Raw genomic sequence first — 17,506 nt, 5'->3', positions numbered from 1 at the left:
ACTTCTTATCATTATTTACTTTTGTTTTTTCTGTCTTGCTATTTTCATATGGTTTTTCGGCTTGTTCTTGTTTACGTTGCACCTGATCTTCCAGGAATCGGATTCGTCTCCGCATTTCATTCAACTCCGAACTCTCACCATCGCTGGATTTCTTTAAAAGTAAAAAAAAATACAAATGCAAAAATAAAATTTTAAAATGACGGCTAATACAAGGGAGATAAGTCAGAGAAGATTTGGTTACATGTATGTGCATGAAAAGAGAAATAAGTTTGTTTCTATTAATTATGAAAAAGATTTATGATTATTTATAAACATTTTCTTCCATTCGACACATTCTTACAAATCGTAAGCAGATTGAAAAATACAATCTGGAAACAAAAATAAAAACACGTATGAAATGCTTACATAAAAAGTTGATTTCATGCGGTCATTTTTTTTCTCTAATTCTTCTACAACAAGTTGGATTTTTTCCTTCTCAGTCTTCAGTTTTTGCAGCGCACCATTCTTTTTTGCTACAAAGATTAAAAGATTTCATAAAATTAGTAAAAACCGCAGACAGATTTCCTAAATGAAACTAAAAAATACAAGAAATTCATAATCAATAAAAATAATACAAAGTTTAAGAAAAACAAATGGCAGAATTAAAAAATGCTGTAAAAAATCTGCAATTAAAAAAATTTCAAAATTAAAAACTGATAGCAGTACATAAATCTTCTTTTTCTTCTGTGTGTGTGTGTGTGTGTGTGTTTGTATGTCCACTTAAAACACTTGTCATCATTGAATAGGCATCGTTAGAAAGAGTGATCTCTCGGACTCATAATATCGAAAAATTGGAAAAAAACTTGTCAATTATTTTGTGTAGAAATGTCGTTTTGTTTGAAGATCCTCCGACCACTGCGTCATATCAGTCAAGATAAAAATGAAATATAATAAATCTACAGACGTACCTCTCCACCGTACTGTATACCGATACTCTATGGTGGACTGGGATAGCTTCCGTACATTCATATCAGATCTACCTCGTCATTCCATGTTTAAAAAGGATGTGTCCTCTATAGTATCAGACCTGACCGAATGGTTACTTGTAGGCATAGAGCAATTCATACCATCCAAAAAATTCCAACAAAAACCTAACAGCCAGCCATGGTTCTCCCCTGAACGTGCTGCTGCCATCGCACACAGAAATCACTTTTTCTGTAGCTACCAACGTAATAGATGCACTGAAACTAAAGCTGTTTCAGGACCGCCAGCAACCACTGTAAAAGAGTAATAAAAAATGCAAAAGAACTATATGCACAATCCGTTAAGTCCAAAGTAGCTGATCAGAGACTTGGTTCCCACCAGTTCTGGCAAATAGCAAACAGGATCCTGAACAGAAACGTGCGTTCTATCCCAACCATTATCAATGGACCAGAGGTCATCTCGACAGCATCCGACAAGGCCAAACTATTTGCCATAAACTTTGCGGCAAATTCTACCCTGTGTGACGAAGGCCATCAACTCCCCATATTCCCTCCTATAACAGACAACACGCTATGCAACATACAAATATCTGTCCGTGAAGTCGTCAAGCTAATCAAGAACCTTGATTCCAGTAAAGCAACTGGTCCTGACAGTATTCCAATTATAGTGTTAAAAAAATTACAACCAGAACTTGCCCCCATACTTACCAAACTGTTTAAGTGTTGCCTTAAGGAGAAGTGCTTCCCAACACCCTGGAAAACCTCATCAGTATATCCTGTATTTAAGAATTCAGGTGATAAGTCATCCCCCTCTCAGTACAGACCAATAAGTCTCCTCCTGTGTGTCATGAGTAAGTTGCTGGAATCCACAATAAATAGAGAAGTAGTCAACCACCTCAGCAGAAATAACCTTCTTAGCGACACGCAATATGGTTTCCGTTCTGCTAGATCTACAACAGATGTGCTAACGGTTATATCACATAGGATTAGCGAATCTCTTGACAAAGGCTTCCTTTCTAGGGCAATTGCTCTCGACATATCAAAGGCCTTCGATAAGGTTTGGCATAAAGGCCTACTACACCAGATTTCCAGCTACGGTATAACTGGAAATGTTTTCTCGATCATTAAATCATTTCTCTCTGATAGGCTCATAAGAGTAGTGGTTGATGGACAGAAATCAGAGGCCCACAGTATTAATACTGGAGTCCCTCAGAGGTCCATCCTGGGCCCAACTCTCTTCCTGATCTACATCAATTATCTCCCAAAACACATACTAAAATCCTTTGTTGACATCTATGCTGATGACACGACCATCTATGGCAACACATCAAAGGCCGTAAATGATGATGTTCTCTCTGATTCTCTCTCCTCTGATCTTGAACGCGTGGTTCAGTGGCGAAAGAGGTGGCTGGTTACCTTTAATGCATCTAAGACCAAGCTCCTATCTCTACATCATAAACACTCTGATCCCCATCTGGCATCAATTGAAATGGATGGGTCTCGTCTTGGGGAGGCTCCATGTTTTGATAAGCTTCTGGGTTTGACCTTTATTCCTGATCTTAAATGGAACACATACATCAAGTCTGTTGCCAAGGTCGCTGGGAAAATGGTGGGATCCTTCTACCACTCCAGAAGATATCTCACTAATGATGCAATTCTCTATCTATATAAGAGCCAAGTACGTCCAAGGATGGAGTACTGCTGCCACAACTGGGCAGGAGCTGCTAAAAACAGCCTATCCTGCCTTGACAGAGTACAAAATAGACTTCGTGGTTTGGTGGGGGATGCCCTTTTCTCTTTCCTGCAGCCTCTCTCCCACAGAAGAGACGTTGCGAGCCTGTCTTTCTTTTATCGTTATTTCCATGGCAAGTGCTCGTCTGAGCTCCAATTTCTTGTCCCCCCTCGCCAATCTTTCACGAGAAACACCCGTCTGGCTGAAACTACTGTCAATAATTTTCCCCACTCTTTATCTGTGCCTAAATCCAAACGTAGATTCCATGAGCAGAGCTTCTTTCTTAGAACTGCACGCCAGTGGAACTCTCTGACGCTTGCCTGTTTCCCACCTGACTACAACCTGGATGTCTTCAAGTCCAACATAAACAAACTCCTGACAAACCGCTCCCTTAAGTAAGACACTTTATCAAATCCCCCAATACTAATGATCACTACAATACTATCTCATTGATTACTGTACATGCAATAACCCTTATCCCTGAGTGGCCTTCGCGTCTTGATAAGTGGTGACCCCCATGTAAAAAAAAAAAAAATAAATAAATAAATAAAAGGATGTTGGGCATAGTTGTTTTACAAAAGTATTGGATTGTATTTAAAAAAAAAATTTATTTTCATTATTGGATTTAAAAAAGTGTTAAGAGAGAATGTGTCCTTTTGGTTGTTGCTGAAATCCATTGTTTAAAAAAGAAAAATATTTCCACATGAAATCAAAATGAAAAAAAAAAAATGATAAACTTACTAATCTCTTCCTGTGCTTCTTCCAATTGCGATTCAAGATCTTGTTCTTTTACCCGTTTCTTCTTTAGATCATTTTTTAATCGTTCATTCTGAACTTGCAGGTTCTCAATTTGCTCCTGAAACATTCAACATTTAATTTAATAATGTGGAGTTATCATGTCTCTTTGGCTATCTGTAATTTTAATATATATATATATATATATATATATATATATATATATATATATATATATATACACACACATACAGAGAGAGTTAAAAAGAAAAAGCAGAAGACCTAAATCTCAACGTTTTACCCAGCTGTTGATTGTGCTTTATCCAGAGAGAAAAAGCTAAAATGAAATCTGTAATTTTGGGGAATAATGATAAATTTAAATTCAGAAAAATATTAAATTATTGCCACTTTTATAGGTTGTAAAAATATAGCAGGTTTATTTCTATTTTGTTATTTTTTTTTTTTACGTAGGAGTCACCACTTATCAAAGATTGGGGGAGGATAAGGGTTAATGAGTGTATGATAGTCAATGGGACAATATCGTAGTAATCGTTAGTAGTGGAAATTTTTTATTTTTATTTTTTTTTTACATTTTCACCCCAAACAAGGCACATTGCCACTTTGGTGTAGGGGGCTACTATCAGGGGAAACAACTACTGGGGTACTATGTAGGGATTTGGGCAGCAAGATGTTGGTTCACGTTGCACTTGAACTTCTGCATGTCAGTACAGTTGGGGAAGCAGTGACCTGGAATGGAATTCCAAAGTCTAGCGGTTCTGGGGAAGAAACTACCGGAGTAGAAAGATCTTTTACATCTAGGGATCTCTACAGTGTGGGGGTGGGATTTTGCAGCTTGTCGGGTCTGTTGAGGGTGTTCACGTCGTGAGGGCACAAGTGCTTGCAGTTAATCAGAACATTCACCATTAAAATACTTGTAGAACAGGCAGAGGGATGCAACGTTTCGTCGATGGGACAGAGGCTGAAGTTTTGATGCCAGTTTAGGGCCTATCTGATTTGCGACTCTCTTTTGAACCCTGTCAAGGAGCGAGAGACTAGTAGCCGATGCACCAGCCCAAATATGACAGCAATACTCCATACATGGGCGAATGGTTGCCTTATAGAGGTACAGGATACTTTCGGGTGTTAGTAGTTTTCTAGCACGGTAGAGAGAGCCCACCTTCCTTGCAGCGGCCCTGGCAATGCCCTCGATGTAATTGTTCCAACTCATGTTTCCTGTGAACGTTAGGCCAAGGAGCTTGAAAGACGTACTCTCAGATAAAGAGTCGTTGGCCATTGCTATAGGTGGTAGAGAAGGTTTCTTGTAATTATTGAATGAAATCAGTTTAGTCTTGGCAGCATTGAACGTGACCATCCATTTACGTCCCCATTCCACTACTGATTGGAGGTTATCCTCTAGTGTTTCTGCCATTACTTTAGATATATGTTCATTTTTTTCCTGTCGTGCCTGCTATAGAGCGTGGTGTCATCAGCATATATACCCATCTCAGAGGCAATTTTGTTGGGGAGGTCATTTATGAATATCAGGAACAGTAGAGGTCCAAGGATAGATCCCTGGGGCACTCCTGCATTTATATCATATTGTTTAGATGTCCGACCGTCGAGGACAACCTGGATTTTTCTCTTATCTAAGAAGGATTTAATTATGTTACGTATTCTACCAGTGATACCGTATGATCTAATCTTCCTGAGGAGACCCTCATGCCATACCCTGTCAAAAGCCTTAGATATATCTAGAGCTACCGCTCTGCCCTCGCCCGCTTTGTCCAGTGAATGGTATATGCATTCAGAGATTACAATGAGGATGTCTGCTGTGGAACGGGCTTGTCTAAATCCATATTGTTGGTTGGTCAGAAGTTTAGCATCTGTAAATTTGGTAAATTGAATTAATTAAAGGGGACAGCTCATCAAGAACTTGTTTACGTTGGACTTGAAGACAACCAAATTGTAGTCAGCTGGAAAGCAAGCAAACAGAAGAGACTTCCACAGGCGTGTAGTTCTAAGAAATAAACTTTGTTCATAGAATCTATGTTTAGGTTTAGGCACAGATAAAAAGTGGGGAAATTATTGATAGTGGTTTCAGCTAGACGAGTGTTTTTCATAAAAGTTTGGCGAGAGAATACCATAGATTGGAGCTCAGAAAAGCACTTGCCATGAAAATAAAACAGAGACAGGCTTGCAGAGAAAGAGGTTGCAGGGAAGAGAAAAAGGCATCCCCCACTAGGCTACAAAATCTATTTTGAACTCTGTCAAGGCAGGATAAAGTCTTTCTAACAGCTCCTGCCCAGATGTGGCAACAGTACTCGATCCTTAGACGTACCTGGCTCTTATATAGGTAGAGAATTGCATCAGTTATTTACTGGAGCGATAGAAGGATCCCACCATTTTTCCAGCGACCTTCACAACGAATTTGATGTACATGTTCTATTTCAGATCAGGAGTAAAGGTCAGACCCAGAAGCTTGCCAAAGCAAGCGCCATTCCTTTCAATTGATGCCAGACGGGTATCAGTGTTAATGATGTAAAGATAGAAGCTTCGTTTTAGATGCATTAAAATTAACCAGCCACTTCTTTCGCCATTATACCACATGTTCAAGATCAGAGGAGAGAGAATCAGAGAAAACTTGGTCGTTTACTTTAATGTGTTGCCATAGATGGTAGTGTCATCAGCATAAATGTCTATGATCTTAGGATATGATTTGGAAGATCATTAATGTAGATCAGGAAAAGAGTTGGAGTCAGGATGGACCCCTGAGGGACTCAGCATCAATACTGTGAGCTTCTAATTTCTGCTCATCAACCACTACTACTCTTATGAACCTATCAGAGAGAAATGATATAATAATTGAGAAGACATTTCCAGCTATACCATAGATGGAGATCTTGTGGAGTAGACCTTTATGCCATACCCTATCAAAGGCCTTTGATATGTCAAGAGCAATTGCTCTAGAAAGGAAGCCTTTATCGAGCGATTCACTAATCCTATGAGGTATGGCCGTTAGCACATCTGCTGTAGATCTAGCAGAATGGAAACTATATTGCATGTCATTAAGAAGATAATTTTTGCTGAGGTGGTTGACTACTTCTCTATTTAACACAGATTCTAGCAACTTACTCATGACATACAGGAGACTTATTGGTTTGTACTGAGAGGAAGATGACCGATCACCTGAATTCTTAAATACAGGACATACTTACGAGGTTTTCCAGGGTGTTGGGAAGCAATTCTCCTAAAGACAACGCTTAAACAGCTTTGTAAGTATAGGAGCTAGTTCTAGTTGAAGCTTTTTCAGCACTATAACTGGAATGCTGTCAGGGCCAGTTGCTTTACTGGAATCAAGGTTCTTGATTAGCTTGACAACATCATACACACATATTTGTATGTCGCAAAGCGTGTTGTCAGGAGGAAATACGGGGATTGGCAGCCTTGATCTCATAGAATTAGCTGCAAAGTTCTAGGCAAAGAGTTTGGCTTTGTCTGATGCGGACGAGATTACCTCGATGATGGTTGGGATAGAGCATATGTTTGCTATTTGCCAAAACTGGTGGGAACTAAGCCACTGCACAGCAACTTTGGATTTAACAGACTGAGCATACAACTCTCTTGCATTTTTTATTACTCTTTTACAGTGGTTGCTGGCAGTCCTGAAAGCAGCTTTAGTCTCAGTACATCTATTACGTTGGAAGCAATGGAAAAAGTGATTTCTGTGCGTAATGGCAGCAGCACATTCTGAAGAGAACCACGGCTGGTTGTTAGGTTTTTGCTGGAATTTTTTGGAGGGTATGTCAGGTCTGATACTATAGAGGGCACATTCTTTTTAAACATGGAACGCAGAGATAGATCTGATGCAAATGTACGGAAGCTATCCCAGTCATAGAGTATCGATATATGGTATGATGGAGAGATACGTCTGAGAATTTATTACATTTTGTTTTTATCTTAACTGATACAACTGAATGGTTGGAAGTTCCCAGTGGAGACAGAACGGAAGATGAACATAGCTCAGAGTAAGTTCTGAGGAAAAGGTCTAGGAGATTTGCATACTGACCGTCAGTGTAGGGTATACGGGTAGGTTTGTGAATCTGAGTTAGGTCATAAACAATGGAGAAATCATGGCAGAACTTCCCCTCATCATCTGCCTTATTGGAGTGGGCTAACCATTCCACATTGTGAACATTGAAATCTCCTAAGATGAGAATATTAGCCAAAGGATGAGCAGACAGGATGTGGTCGATTTTCTCAGATATGCTTTTAAAGATAGAAACTCTGCTGTTGTTACAAGATTGGGACACATTTACTTGGACTAAATTTCAGATGTTAATAAAATTTTTCTTCTTGTATTTATATACAACATTTATGATTGGCTGAAGTAAGAAAAAGAGTTGTTGTTGTTTTGTATTGTTAAGCACTTATCAGTGCGTCAAAATTCCACATAAATCATAATTTTCCCTTTTTATATAGTTTAATACAACAATACTCTCCTAACAGAAGACTGGATTTTTGTCCAGAATTCTCCCTGTATCCATGACAAAACTAAAATATCGTATTCCAAAAATCAGATGAGTTGATCAAGTAGTTATGTTTGTAAATAAACAAATCAAATTTATAAGCAAAGAACGGTTGTTTTGTCCACCATATTGAAAACAATCTAAAAAACAAAGAGAATAACTCAACAATAATTAAAACTTGTGAGATTTATGTTGTAATGCCTACAAATTCCCATAAATCACTTACAAATAATTTTCCTTATACATCATACAGATTTTTCTTTATTTTATTTTTGTTTTTCATATAGGGAGGATTCTAGATAAGAACTAAAGATTCTGTTAGGAGAGACTTGCATTAACATTGAAGATTTTTTTTTAATTTAATTTTAATGTCAAGCAGTGTGCACTGGCTGTGCCAACAATATTAACATTTAATGCTAAAAAAAAATTAAACGTGACCGCTGCTTTTTGGTTGATATGGTTTGATTGCTGATTTTATAAGTGATATTTTGCAGGGGGGGGGGATACTCTCAGGTGTGAGTAGCCTTTTAGCAAAGTAGATGTGTGTATAAAACTTATTTGGTTTGTTGATTACTCATTAATGAAAACATTACATTATACACGTCTACCAAAAGTTTATATGAACATATCGTAGAATTGTAATTCTTTTAGTCACACTCACGTTGAGTCCCTCTGTGTGTTTTTCCACCAATGCCTGCACATTTTGTTCTTGTTTCTTTTCATGTTGGTGAGCTTTCAAGGTTTCTTCTGCCTGCTCCACCATTTCTGCACGAATCTTTGCCAAGGCCTTACCCAACGACTGAAAAAGAAATTTTGTTTTCAAATCAATGTAGCTCTTGAAAAGAGGAGAAATTTCTAGAACAACAAAAAATAATTATGACATGCAAAAATTTACTTTATACAATTTTTTTTAACAAATTCAATTAAAAAGATGATATAAATGGTGGATCAAAGTTATTTCAATTATGGTTAAGTTTTAATTTCTGCTTGTTGTTTAGCAGAATTAGTGTCCTTTTTGATTGATGTTTAGATAATGGTTTCTAGTTTCCTTAAAATTGAAAATTGACTTTTTCATCTTTATATCATGGTTCATACAGATTTTCAATGACTTTTCAAAATTTTTCAAGATAAAATTCAAGTTTTCAAAACAAAATTTGGGGTTTTGTTTTACAATCCACAGCAATTCAAAAAAGTGATAAAAAAAATAAAATATACAACAAATAAATGTTACCACAGCCAATAAAAATTACTTTGCCAATTTACCTGCATCATTTTTGTTGTTTTTAAGTAGTTTTAAATGTTTTTGATTTCCTCTCAAATATTAACTTTCTTTACGGCTTGTAATTTTCAACCAAGATGGTTGCCATCTTGTCCATTTTTTTTATTTTTTTTTGGCCTGGTCAGCCTAATTTTAAATTATCACATTTTTTGTGGCAGGGGAAGGTGGGATTCATCATTGGAGAACCCTGTCCATGCAAGGAATATATTTTTTCAGAGGCCGGGGGGGGGGTATTTATAGCAGTTGCCACTACTCTTCCCCTCTTAAAAAAGTTATAAAATAAAATTACATGGAGATTTCAATTTTTATCACAAAATTATTTGAGGTATTTCAATTTTATTTTCAATATTTTAAAAATATTTTAATCATAATTTTTTTTAATGTTCAAAAATTAATTTACTAGTATTTATTTCGATTTCATTTTTAATATTTTGACACAAATTTTTACCAGACATTAAAAAATACAATTTTCAAGGCCTTTTCAATAAATTTTAAAGACAGTTTCCATATTTTTGAGGATTTTTCAAGGAAATAATAGAAATAAGGCCTTTTCAAGGAAAAATTAAAAATTCAAGGATTTTCAAGTCTGTACAAATCCTGTCCTTGCTTGTCCCTACCAATTAAATTTGTATTAAAAAAGAATTTTGGAATTTAAATTTGAAAACGTTAATTGACCTTTTTTTCAGATTTTTTTTTTTTGCTAACATAAAATATTTTATATGTGAAATATATTACAAATATTCTATTGAATCCAGAAATCTTATCTTTAATGCGAGAGAAACTTTCACCACGGAAATAAAGCAGAAACACTGGGAATACGCCCTCTTCCTCTCCCAGTAGTTAATTTTTTATTTCCTGTCATTTAAATGAGTGCAGAGTCTGACATAATTGAAATAACAAGAGATACTGTCATTGAATTTGTAGTAACTGATTAAATTATTGTACCTGCTCTTAAGGTTAAGGAACATGCCCAAATTCAAAATATATCAGTTATAAATTTTGGAAAAAAGTTTTAGAAGTTGCTTTCTTTCTGTTTCTTCTTTTTTGTTTATTTTTTAATTTTTTTTCATATTTGGTTTGAAGTTTCATTAAAATGTCATGCCTCAAGTGATGAAGTCTTTTTAGACTGAAAGAGTAGATTTAGTGTTGTGACTAATGGTAATTTTGTTTACCTAAATTGAATAATATATATATATATATTTATATGTATGTATGTATGTATGTATGTATGTATGTATGTATGTATGTATGTATGTATGTATGTATAGAGGTTACCCAGGAAGGTGAAGTTTATCTAGATGTATTTGTTACAAAAAAAAAAAATTTTTAAGTAAATTATGGAGTTATTAATTGTTTTTTTTTTTTAATTGCTTCTATAATTTCAGCCATGGAGAAAAAAGAAAAGATCAACAACACTCTGTTCCTGCAGAGAGATATTACCATCCATTTAGCAAACTACTTACAACATATAAACGAGAAATTCAGTTGTTTTCTGCCAACCAGAAGATTACAGAACATCTGGTGGAGATTGTGTATTCACATTTTTATTTCACTGAAACATTTCATCAGATTTTTATGCACAAAATATATCACACACACACACACACACACACACACACACACATGCAAAAAAATAAGCCTGTGTCCAGAATTCTCTCCATATTAAAAATAAAGAAAGAAAAATCTGTATGATCTACGTACCATAACCAAACAAAAATATCATATTCCAAAAATCACATAAATTGATAAAATTTTTATTTTATAACGAAAATCAAATTTTAATGAAAATTCGTAGACATTACAACAGAAATCTTGTAAGTTTTGAATTATTGATGAGTTATCTCCCTTGTTTTTTTTTTTAGATTTTGTTTATTTTTTCAAAATCACTCTCCCAATACTCATAAAATTTGATTTCCTTATTTAAGAATAAAACTACATGATCGATTTACTTAATTTTTGGAATATTTTCAATCACGATTGACATCATTCAGATTTTTCTTTACTTTTGTTTTTGAATAAACGGAATTTTGGAGAAGAACAAAAAAACATACTTCATTTTGGCTTTCTTTTAATGAAAGTTGGTTTCGTAACTGTTCCACCAATCTCTTCATGTTGGCACTTGGCGATCGACTGTTGGCTTCTTTCACAGCAGAGATTTCTTCCTTCAAGATTTCAATTTCTTTTGCTTGGTCTTTTATTTTTGCAGTCAGTTTCTCATTTTCGGCAGAGTTGACGTTTACGTAATCTTCATGTTGCTGTAACAGACTTGAATAAAAAATGAAAAAAAAAGCACAAATTTTAAAAACAAGTAAAAAAAAGTCTATGAAAAAAAAAATAAGATTGGATCATCGAACAAAGTATATCGTCACTGAAGAACAAGAGGTTACAGTGATAGAAGACAGATTTATAAGAAGGTCACCTAGGTAGAAAAATGTTTGTTTACTTTACATTTAAATTTCTAAAACACTGTACTATCAGAGAAAGAGAGAGATGAAAGTCAATTCCAAAAATAAATTATTTGTGGAAAATAGCAATCAGAATAAAACAATTTTCAATGTCTAGGGACCTCTGAAGTGAAGAGGTGAGGTTTAGCAGATAGTCAGATAGGTTGGGAGTATTTTTGTTTGGGGGGGGGGTACAATTGCAGTAACTTCAGCAGAACACAGTCTTTGGAAGTGCTTATAAACCAAACACAGGGATGCAACTGTTTGAATTCTTCTGAAAAACACTACAAAAATAGTTTTCGACATTAAGTTATTTAACTATGAACAAAATGAATGGTCAATCCTTAAAAAAAAACAAAAAAAAATGATTCCTCCCTTCATTTAAAAATTCACCAAAATTATGGGAATCAACCAATTCTTATGAAATCTTTAGTATTTATTAAATAATGATCACAGAATATAATAAATCTATTATTTTATTAGGGAACTTCATAAAAAAGAAATAATCGTTTAATCAAAAAACACCTCTACTAAAGTTATTGTTGCAATATTTTTAATATGATGATGGTATGATTACTATAAGTTGGGAGATTCTACTTATAGACTGGTGATAGGAACTGATGAACCAAATTAAACCACATTCTGCTAGCAACCAATCAGAAACCAGAATTGCTCCATAAAAATATTGAATCTTTTAGCATTCCAGCACACAATTTTTTTGTGTCAACAAGAGAAAGATCTTTTGCTTTTTGCTTGTAAAATTATAAAGTCCAGGACCTGTACAGAACAGCTACCCACTGAAAATTCTTCATTTCCAGAACTTGTACAGAATAGCTACCCATTGGAAACTCTTGTGAAATTAAACATGGCTTTCAGTATAAAGAGTTATATCTCAGTTATATCTCTAAAAAAAATGAGAATAAAACACTGTAGATGTTAACAATAAAATATCTTTTTAAATATAATTACATAATATAAAAAATGATTTACCAGAATATTATCATTTAATAATGCATTTTTAAAATTTCCACAAAAAATAATCTCACAAATATAATATTTTTATAATAACATTTTACTTGTAATTCTATAAGATTATTTTATAAGAGTTATTGAAAGAAATTATTGAATAAAATAAAAATAAATAGAATGAGAAAAGAATTAAAGCAAATTAAAAAAAAAAAAACAGAATGAAAAATTATTAGGGAAATTTTTTAAAATGGAATGTGAAATTATTTAATGAAATTAACAAACAACGGAATGTGAAATTTTTTAATGAAATAAAAAAACAGAATGTGAAATTATTTAATTAAATAAAAAAACAGAATGTGAAATTATTTAATTAAATAAAAAAACAGAATGTGAAATTATTTAATTAAATAAAAAAAACAGAATGTGAAATTATTTAATGAAATTAACAAACAACGGAATGTGAAATTTTTTAATGAAATAAAAAAACAGAATGTGAAATTATTTAATGAAATAAAAAAACAGAATGTGAAATTATTTAATTAAATAAAAAAAACAGAATGTGAAATTATTTAATGAAATAAAAAACAGAATGTGAAATTATTCAACGAAATAAAAAAAACAGAATGTGAAATTATTTAATGAAATAAAAAAACAGAATGTGAAATTATTTAATTAAATAAAAAAAAACAGAATGTGAAATTATTTAAGAAATAAAAAACAGAATGTGAAATTATTTAATTAAATAAAAAAAACAGAATGTGAAATTATTTAACGAAATAAAAAAACAGAATGTGAAATTATTTAATTAAATAAAAAAAACAGAATGTGAAATTATTTAATGAAATAAAAAAACAGAATGTGAAATTATTTAATGAAATAAAAAAACAGAATGTGAAATTATTTAATGAAATAAAAAACAGAATGTGAAATTATTTAATGAAATAAAAAAAACAGAATGTGAAATTATTTAATTAAATAAAAAAAACAGAATGTGAAATTATTTAATTAAATAAAAAAACAGAATGTGAAATTATTTAATGAAATAAAAAAACAGAATGTGAAAATATTTAATGAAATAAAAACACAGAATGTGAAATTATTTAACGAAATAAAAAAACAGAATGTGAAATTATTTAACGAAATAAAAAAACAGAATGTGAAATTATTTAATGAAATAAAAAAACAGAATGTGAAATTATTTAACGAAATAAAAAAACAGAATGTGAAATTATTTAATGAAATAAAAAAAAACAGAATGTGAAATTATTTAACGAAATAAAAAAACAGAATGTGAAATTATTTAACGAAATAAAAAAACAGAATGTGAAATTATTTAATGAAATAAAAAAAAAACAGAATGTGAAATTATTTAACGAAATAAAAAAACAGAATGTGAAATTATTTAATGAAATAAAAAAACAGAATGTGAAATTATTTAACGAAATAAAAAAACAGAATGTGAAATTATTTAACGAAATAAAAAAACAGAATGTGAAATTATTTAATGAAATAAAAAAACAGAATGTGAAATTATTTAATGAAATAAAAAAACAGAATGTGAAATTATTTAATGAAATAAAAAAACAGAATGTGAAATTATTTAATTAAATAAAAAAAACAGAATGTGAAATTATTTAATTAAATAAAAAAACAGAATGTGAAATTATTTAATGAAATAAAAAAACAGAATGTGAAAATATTTAATGAAATAAAAACACAGAATGTGAAATTATTTAACGAAATAAAAAAACAGAATGTGAAATTATTTAACGAATTCAAACAATTTTCACTTACTCTTCTTTCTCTTGATCTTTTTGTTGAATTGTTTGTTGAAGTTTTTTACGTAAAATCAAAATTTCAGCTTCTTTCTCCTTTAGTCTTTCACTCATACCATTTAAAGCATCTTCATGTTCAGCTACTAATTCTTCGAGATTTGCCATTTTACTGAGCTGTGAGAAATTAACACTTTTAAATATTATAATTCGTCTCATGTCATAATAATTAATATAAGATTTACAAAACACAAATTTTTATTGAAATGTACTAAAAATTTTGAATTAATTTGAAACTAGCTGACATCGTATTTACTTGTAATTTGCTTTTGTTTTTCTTTTTGTAAACTAGTGAAATCTGGAATATAGACTTTTGTCGTTTATTTTTTATATGCTCTGTAATTACATTGAGCTTCTTAAATTAAGAATTTGTATATATAAAAAGTGAAATTTAATTGAAAAAAATCATATTTCCACAGATATATATATATATATATATATATATATATATTCAAACTTTATTAGAGTTACCTTTTTATTAATATCTTCATATTTTTAAACCACATCTTACCATACAAAATAAATCTGGTGGCCGCAAAACGAATTTCAAAAATATGCAATAATATTAAAAATACAAAAAAAAAAAACAATATGGCTAGATGTTTTTAACATTTCAAAAGTTAGGGTGGATAAAAAAAAGAAATATTTTTAGGTCTTAATTCTGAATATATTACTGATGCTATTTTTTTGTTTTTTTAATGATAATTTTATCAACACCAAAACTCATTCAAGAATTTAAGGGATAAATGAAAGGGATAAATTTTCAGTTGAATGATGATGAATGCTATGAAAATTTTTACATATCACCTACTCAACAACTGACTCAAAAAACAGCAATTTTTCTACCTTTGTCAGAAACATTACTTATGGAATTTGAGGACTAAAGAACAATATAGGATGGAAGCAAGAAGCATGAGGCTGTCGAAAGTAATAATTAAGAAAACACAATATGTAATAAATTTTTGTAATAAATATATAGTAAATGGTTTCGTTTGGTTGTTTTACATCATATCAACATTTTTTCAGGTTATTTAATATCGAACGTATTCATTTTGAAAAAAAAGGTTTATTCTTCAAGTTTTTCATATTTTGCAAATTCATGGCGCTTAGTTTGGTTGTTTTTAGAAAAAAATTGCTGTTTTTGTATCTCGCTTTGCAAAACATGATTGAGTTTTGCAAAGGGAAACAATAAAAAAAAAAATAATAACATCAATGTTTGGTACATTTTAAGTCGATAAGCCAATATCTTCAGACAGCCTGACCTGGTAGCAGCAGAAATTATGAATAATTGATATTTTTGTCTCATGTTAACAATTAGATCATTTTTCATGCATCATCTATATTATTTTTATATAACATCCGGGCAATGTTAGATAACCCTGCTAGTTTATTATTATAAGAATAAAACTTGAATGACCTGTTGATGAAAGTCAGAATCAGTGTCCGCTTTGCTGACGAGATCTCGAGCGGCTTCTTTAAAATTGTGGAAAGATTTATCTTTATTTTCGTGGATTTTTAGCTGCATCTGTTGCAGCTGTTCAAAATGGTTGCGATTCATTTTTTCCATATCATCGTGAGCCGTCTTTAAAAGGTCCTGAAGTTTTTCGATGGACTCTTCTTTCAGTTTGATCCGAGCCTTGCAAAAATACAAAATCAAATTTCCAATGCATTATCATAAGCTGAAACAAAATCATAACAATAAAAACACTGTATTTTAAACGATACAGTTTATGATATTTAAAAAAAAATTTTTTTTAATCATGTTCACCTATTACAAAAGTACATCGCCACTTGGACGTAAGGGGCTACTATTTGGGGCCATGTCTATGAAAGACTAACAAGATATTTGTTTATGTTACATTTAAACTTCTGCATATCAGTACAGTTTGTTTGTTTGTTTGTTTGTTTGTTCTGTTTTACGGCATATCAACCACTTTGGGGTCATTTAATGCCGAAAGGTTCGTTATGTTGTGTTAAATATTGGTTTGTTCTTAAGGTTTTTTTTGGGGGGGGGGTCTTTCCTTATATTTTTGAGTATATTTTAGTTTCTTTCAGAAAATTGATAATTTTTTGGGGATCAATCTTGTTTAATATTGTTTTCAGATTTTTTTCTTGGTAATACTTTGTTCGGATTTGTTCAAGGTCAATGCAGTTTGTCAGTATATGGTGTATTGTGTAGGGTTCTTGACACGTTATACAGTTTGGTGTCTCCTCCCCTTTTAGTAGATGTGAGTGAGTGATGTGAGTGTGACCTATTCGCAGTCTGGTCATTACTACCTCTTCCTTTCTTGTTAACTTTTTGGTGTCTCTCGTTCCAATATTTGGTGTTATTTGGAATAATTTGTTTTTGGTGCATGAGCTCCAGTTTTCTTGCCATTTTCTCTTCATATATATGTTTATTTTAGTCTTTAGGTCTGTATAGGGGATTTTTCCACTTATGTGGTTTTGTTGCAGAGTTTCCTTTGCTGCCTTATCTGCTTGTTCATTCATGTAGATGCCGATATGGCTTGGTATCCAGCAAAAGATAATGTTTTTTTCCATGGTTATGGCATCTATTTTGTTTAGCAATTTTGTAATAAGTGGGTTTGTCATTTTTTTTTCTTTTAGAGATATGAGTATTGAAAGTGAGTCAGTAAATATGATATATTTTTGATGGTCATCATTGGTTATTATATTTAGTGCCAAATCTATGGCTGTTGCTTCTGCGCTGAAAATAGAAGATTCGTTTGGGAGCCTTTTCTTTAGTTTTATTTTTTTGTGGATGGCTGCGCATCCTACTTTATCTCCATCTTTTGATCCGTCAGTGTAAATTTGTGTATATTCTTTGTATGTATTCTGGATGGTAAGTAGTTCTTCATGGAAGGTTGATGGGTGGGTTTTCGTTTTGGGATATTTATTTAATTTTAATATTATGTGTGGTTGTTTGATCATCCAGGGTGGAGTTTTTGATTTGTTATATTTATGTATTTTTGTAATGTCCATTTGGGCTTCTGTGAGAAGGTTTTTTATCCGGAGGCTGTAGGGCTT

The 17,506-nt window shown here is 32.2% G+C and overlaps 1 protein-coding gene across 3 annotated transcripts in view; it reads right to left on the bottom strand.

Moving 5' to 3' along the window:
• Window positions 1–17,506, bottom strand: part of LOC145248347 (centrosomal protein of 290 kDa-like) — a 234,847-nt gene that overhangs the window by 75,426 nt on the left and 141,915 nt on the right. For all 3 annotated transcript variants that reach the window (XR_013863367.1, XM_080110263.1, XM_080110262.1), the window contains 7 exons: window positions 15,897–16,115; window positions 14,442–14,596; window positions 11,286–11,499; window positions 8,617–8,754; window positions 3,436–3,550; window positions 406–512; window positions 20–151 (listed from right to left, as the gene is read on the bottom strand). Coding sequence is in view for 2 of the 3 variants with exons in the window: in XM_080110263.1 (XP_079966389.1) it covers window positions 20–151; window positions 406–512; window positions 3,436–3,550; window positions 8,617–8,754; window positions 11,286–11,499; window positions 14,442–14,596; window positions 15,897–16,115 (1,080 nt within the window). In the remaining variant the exon portion in view is untranslated. The remainder of the gene's footprint in view (window positions 1–19; window positions 152–405; window positions 513–3,435; window positions 3,551–8,616; window positions 8,755–11,285; window positions 11,500–14,441; window positions 14,597–15,896; window positions 16,116–17,506) is intronic.

This window comes from Euprymna scolopes, chromosome 26 (genome assembly GCF_053919585.1).
Source record: "Euprymna scolopes isolate OS-2025 chromosome 26, ASM5391958v1, whole genome shotgun sequence".
Taxonomy (NCBI): Eukaryota; Metazoa; Mollusca; class Cephalopoda; order Sepiida; family Sepiolidae; genus Euprymna; species Euprymna scolopes.
The sequence above is the reverse complement of the archived record's forward strand: the minus strand, read 5'-3'. Positions and strand labels throughout refer to the sequence as shown.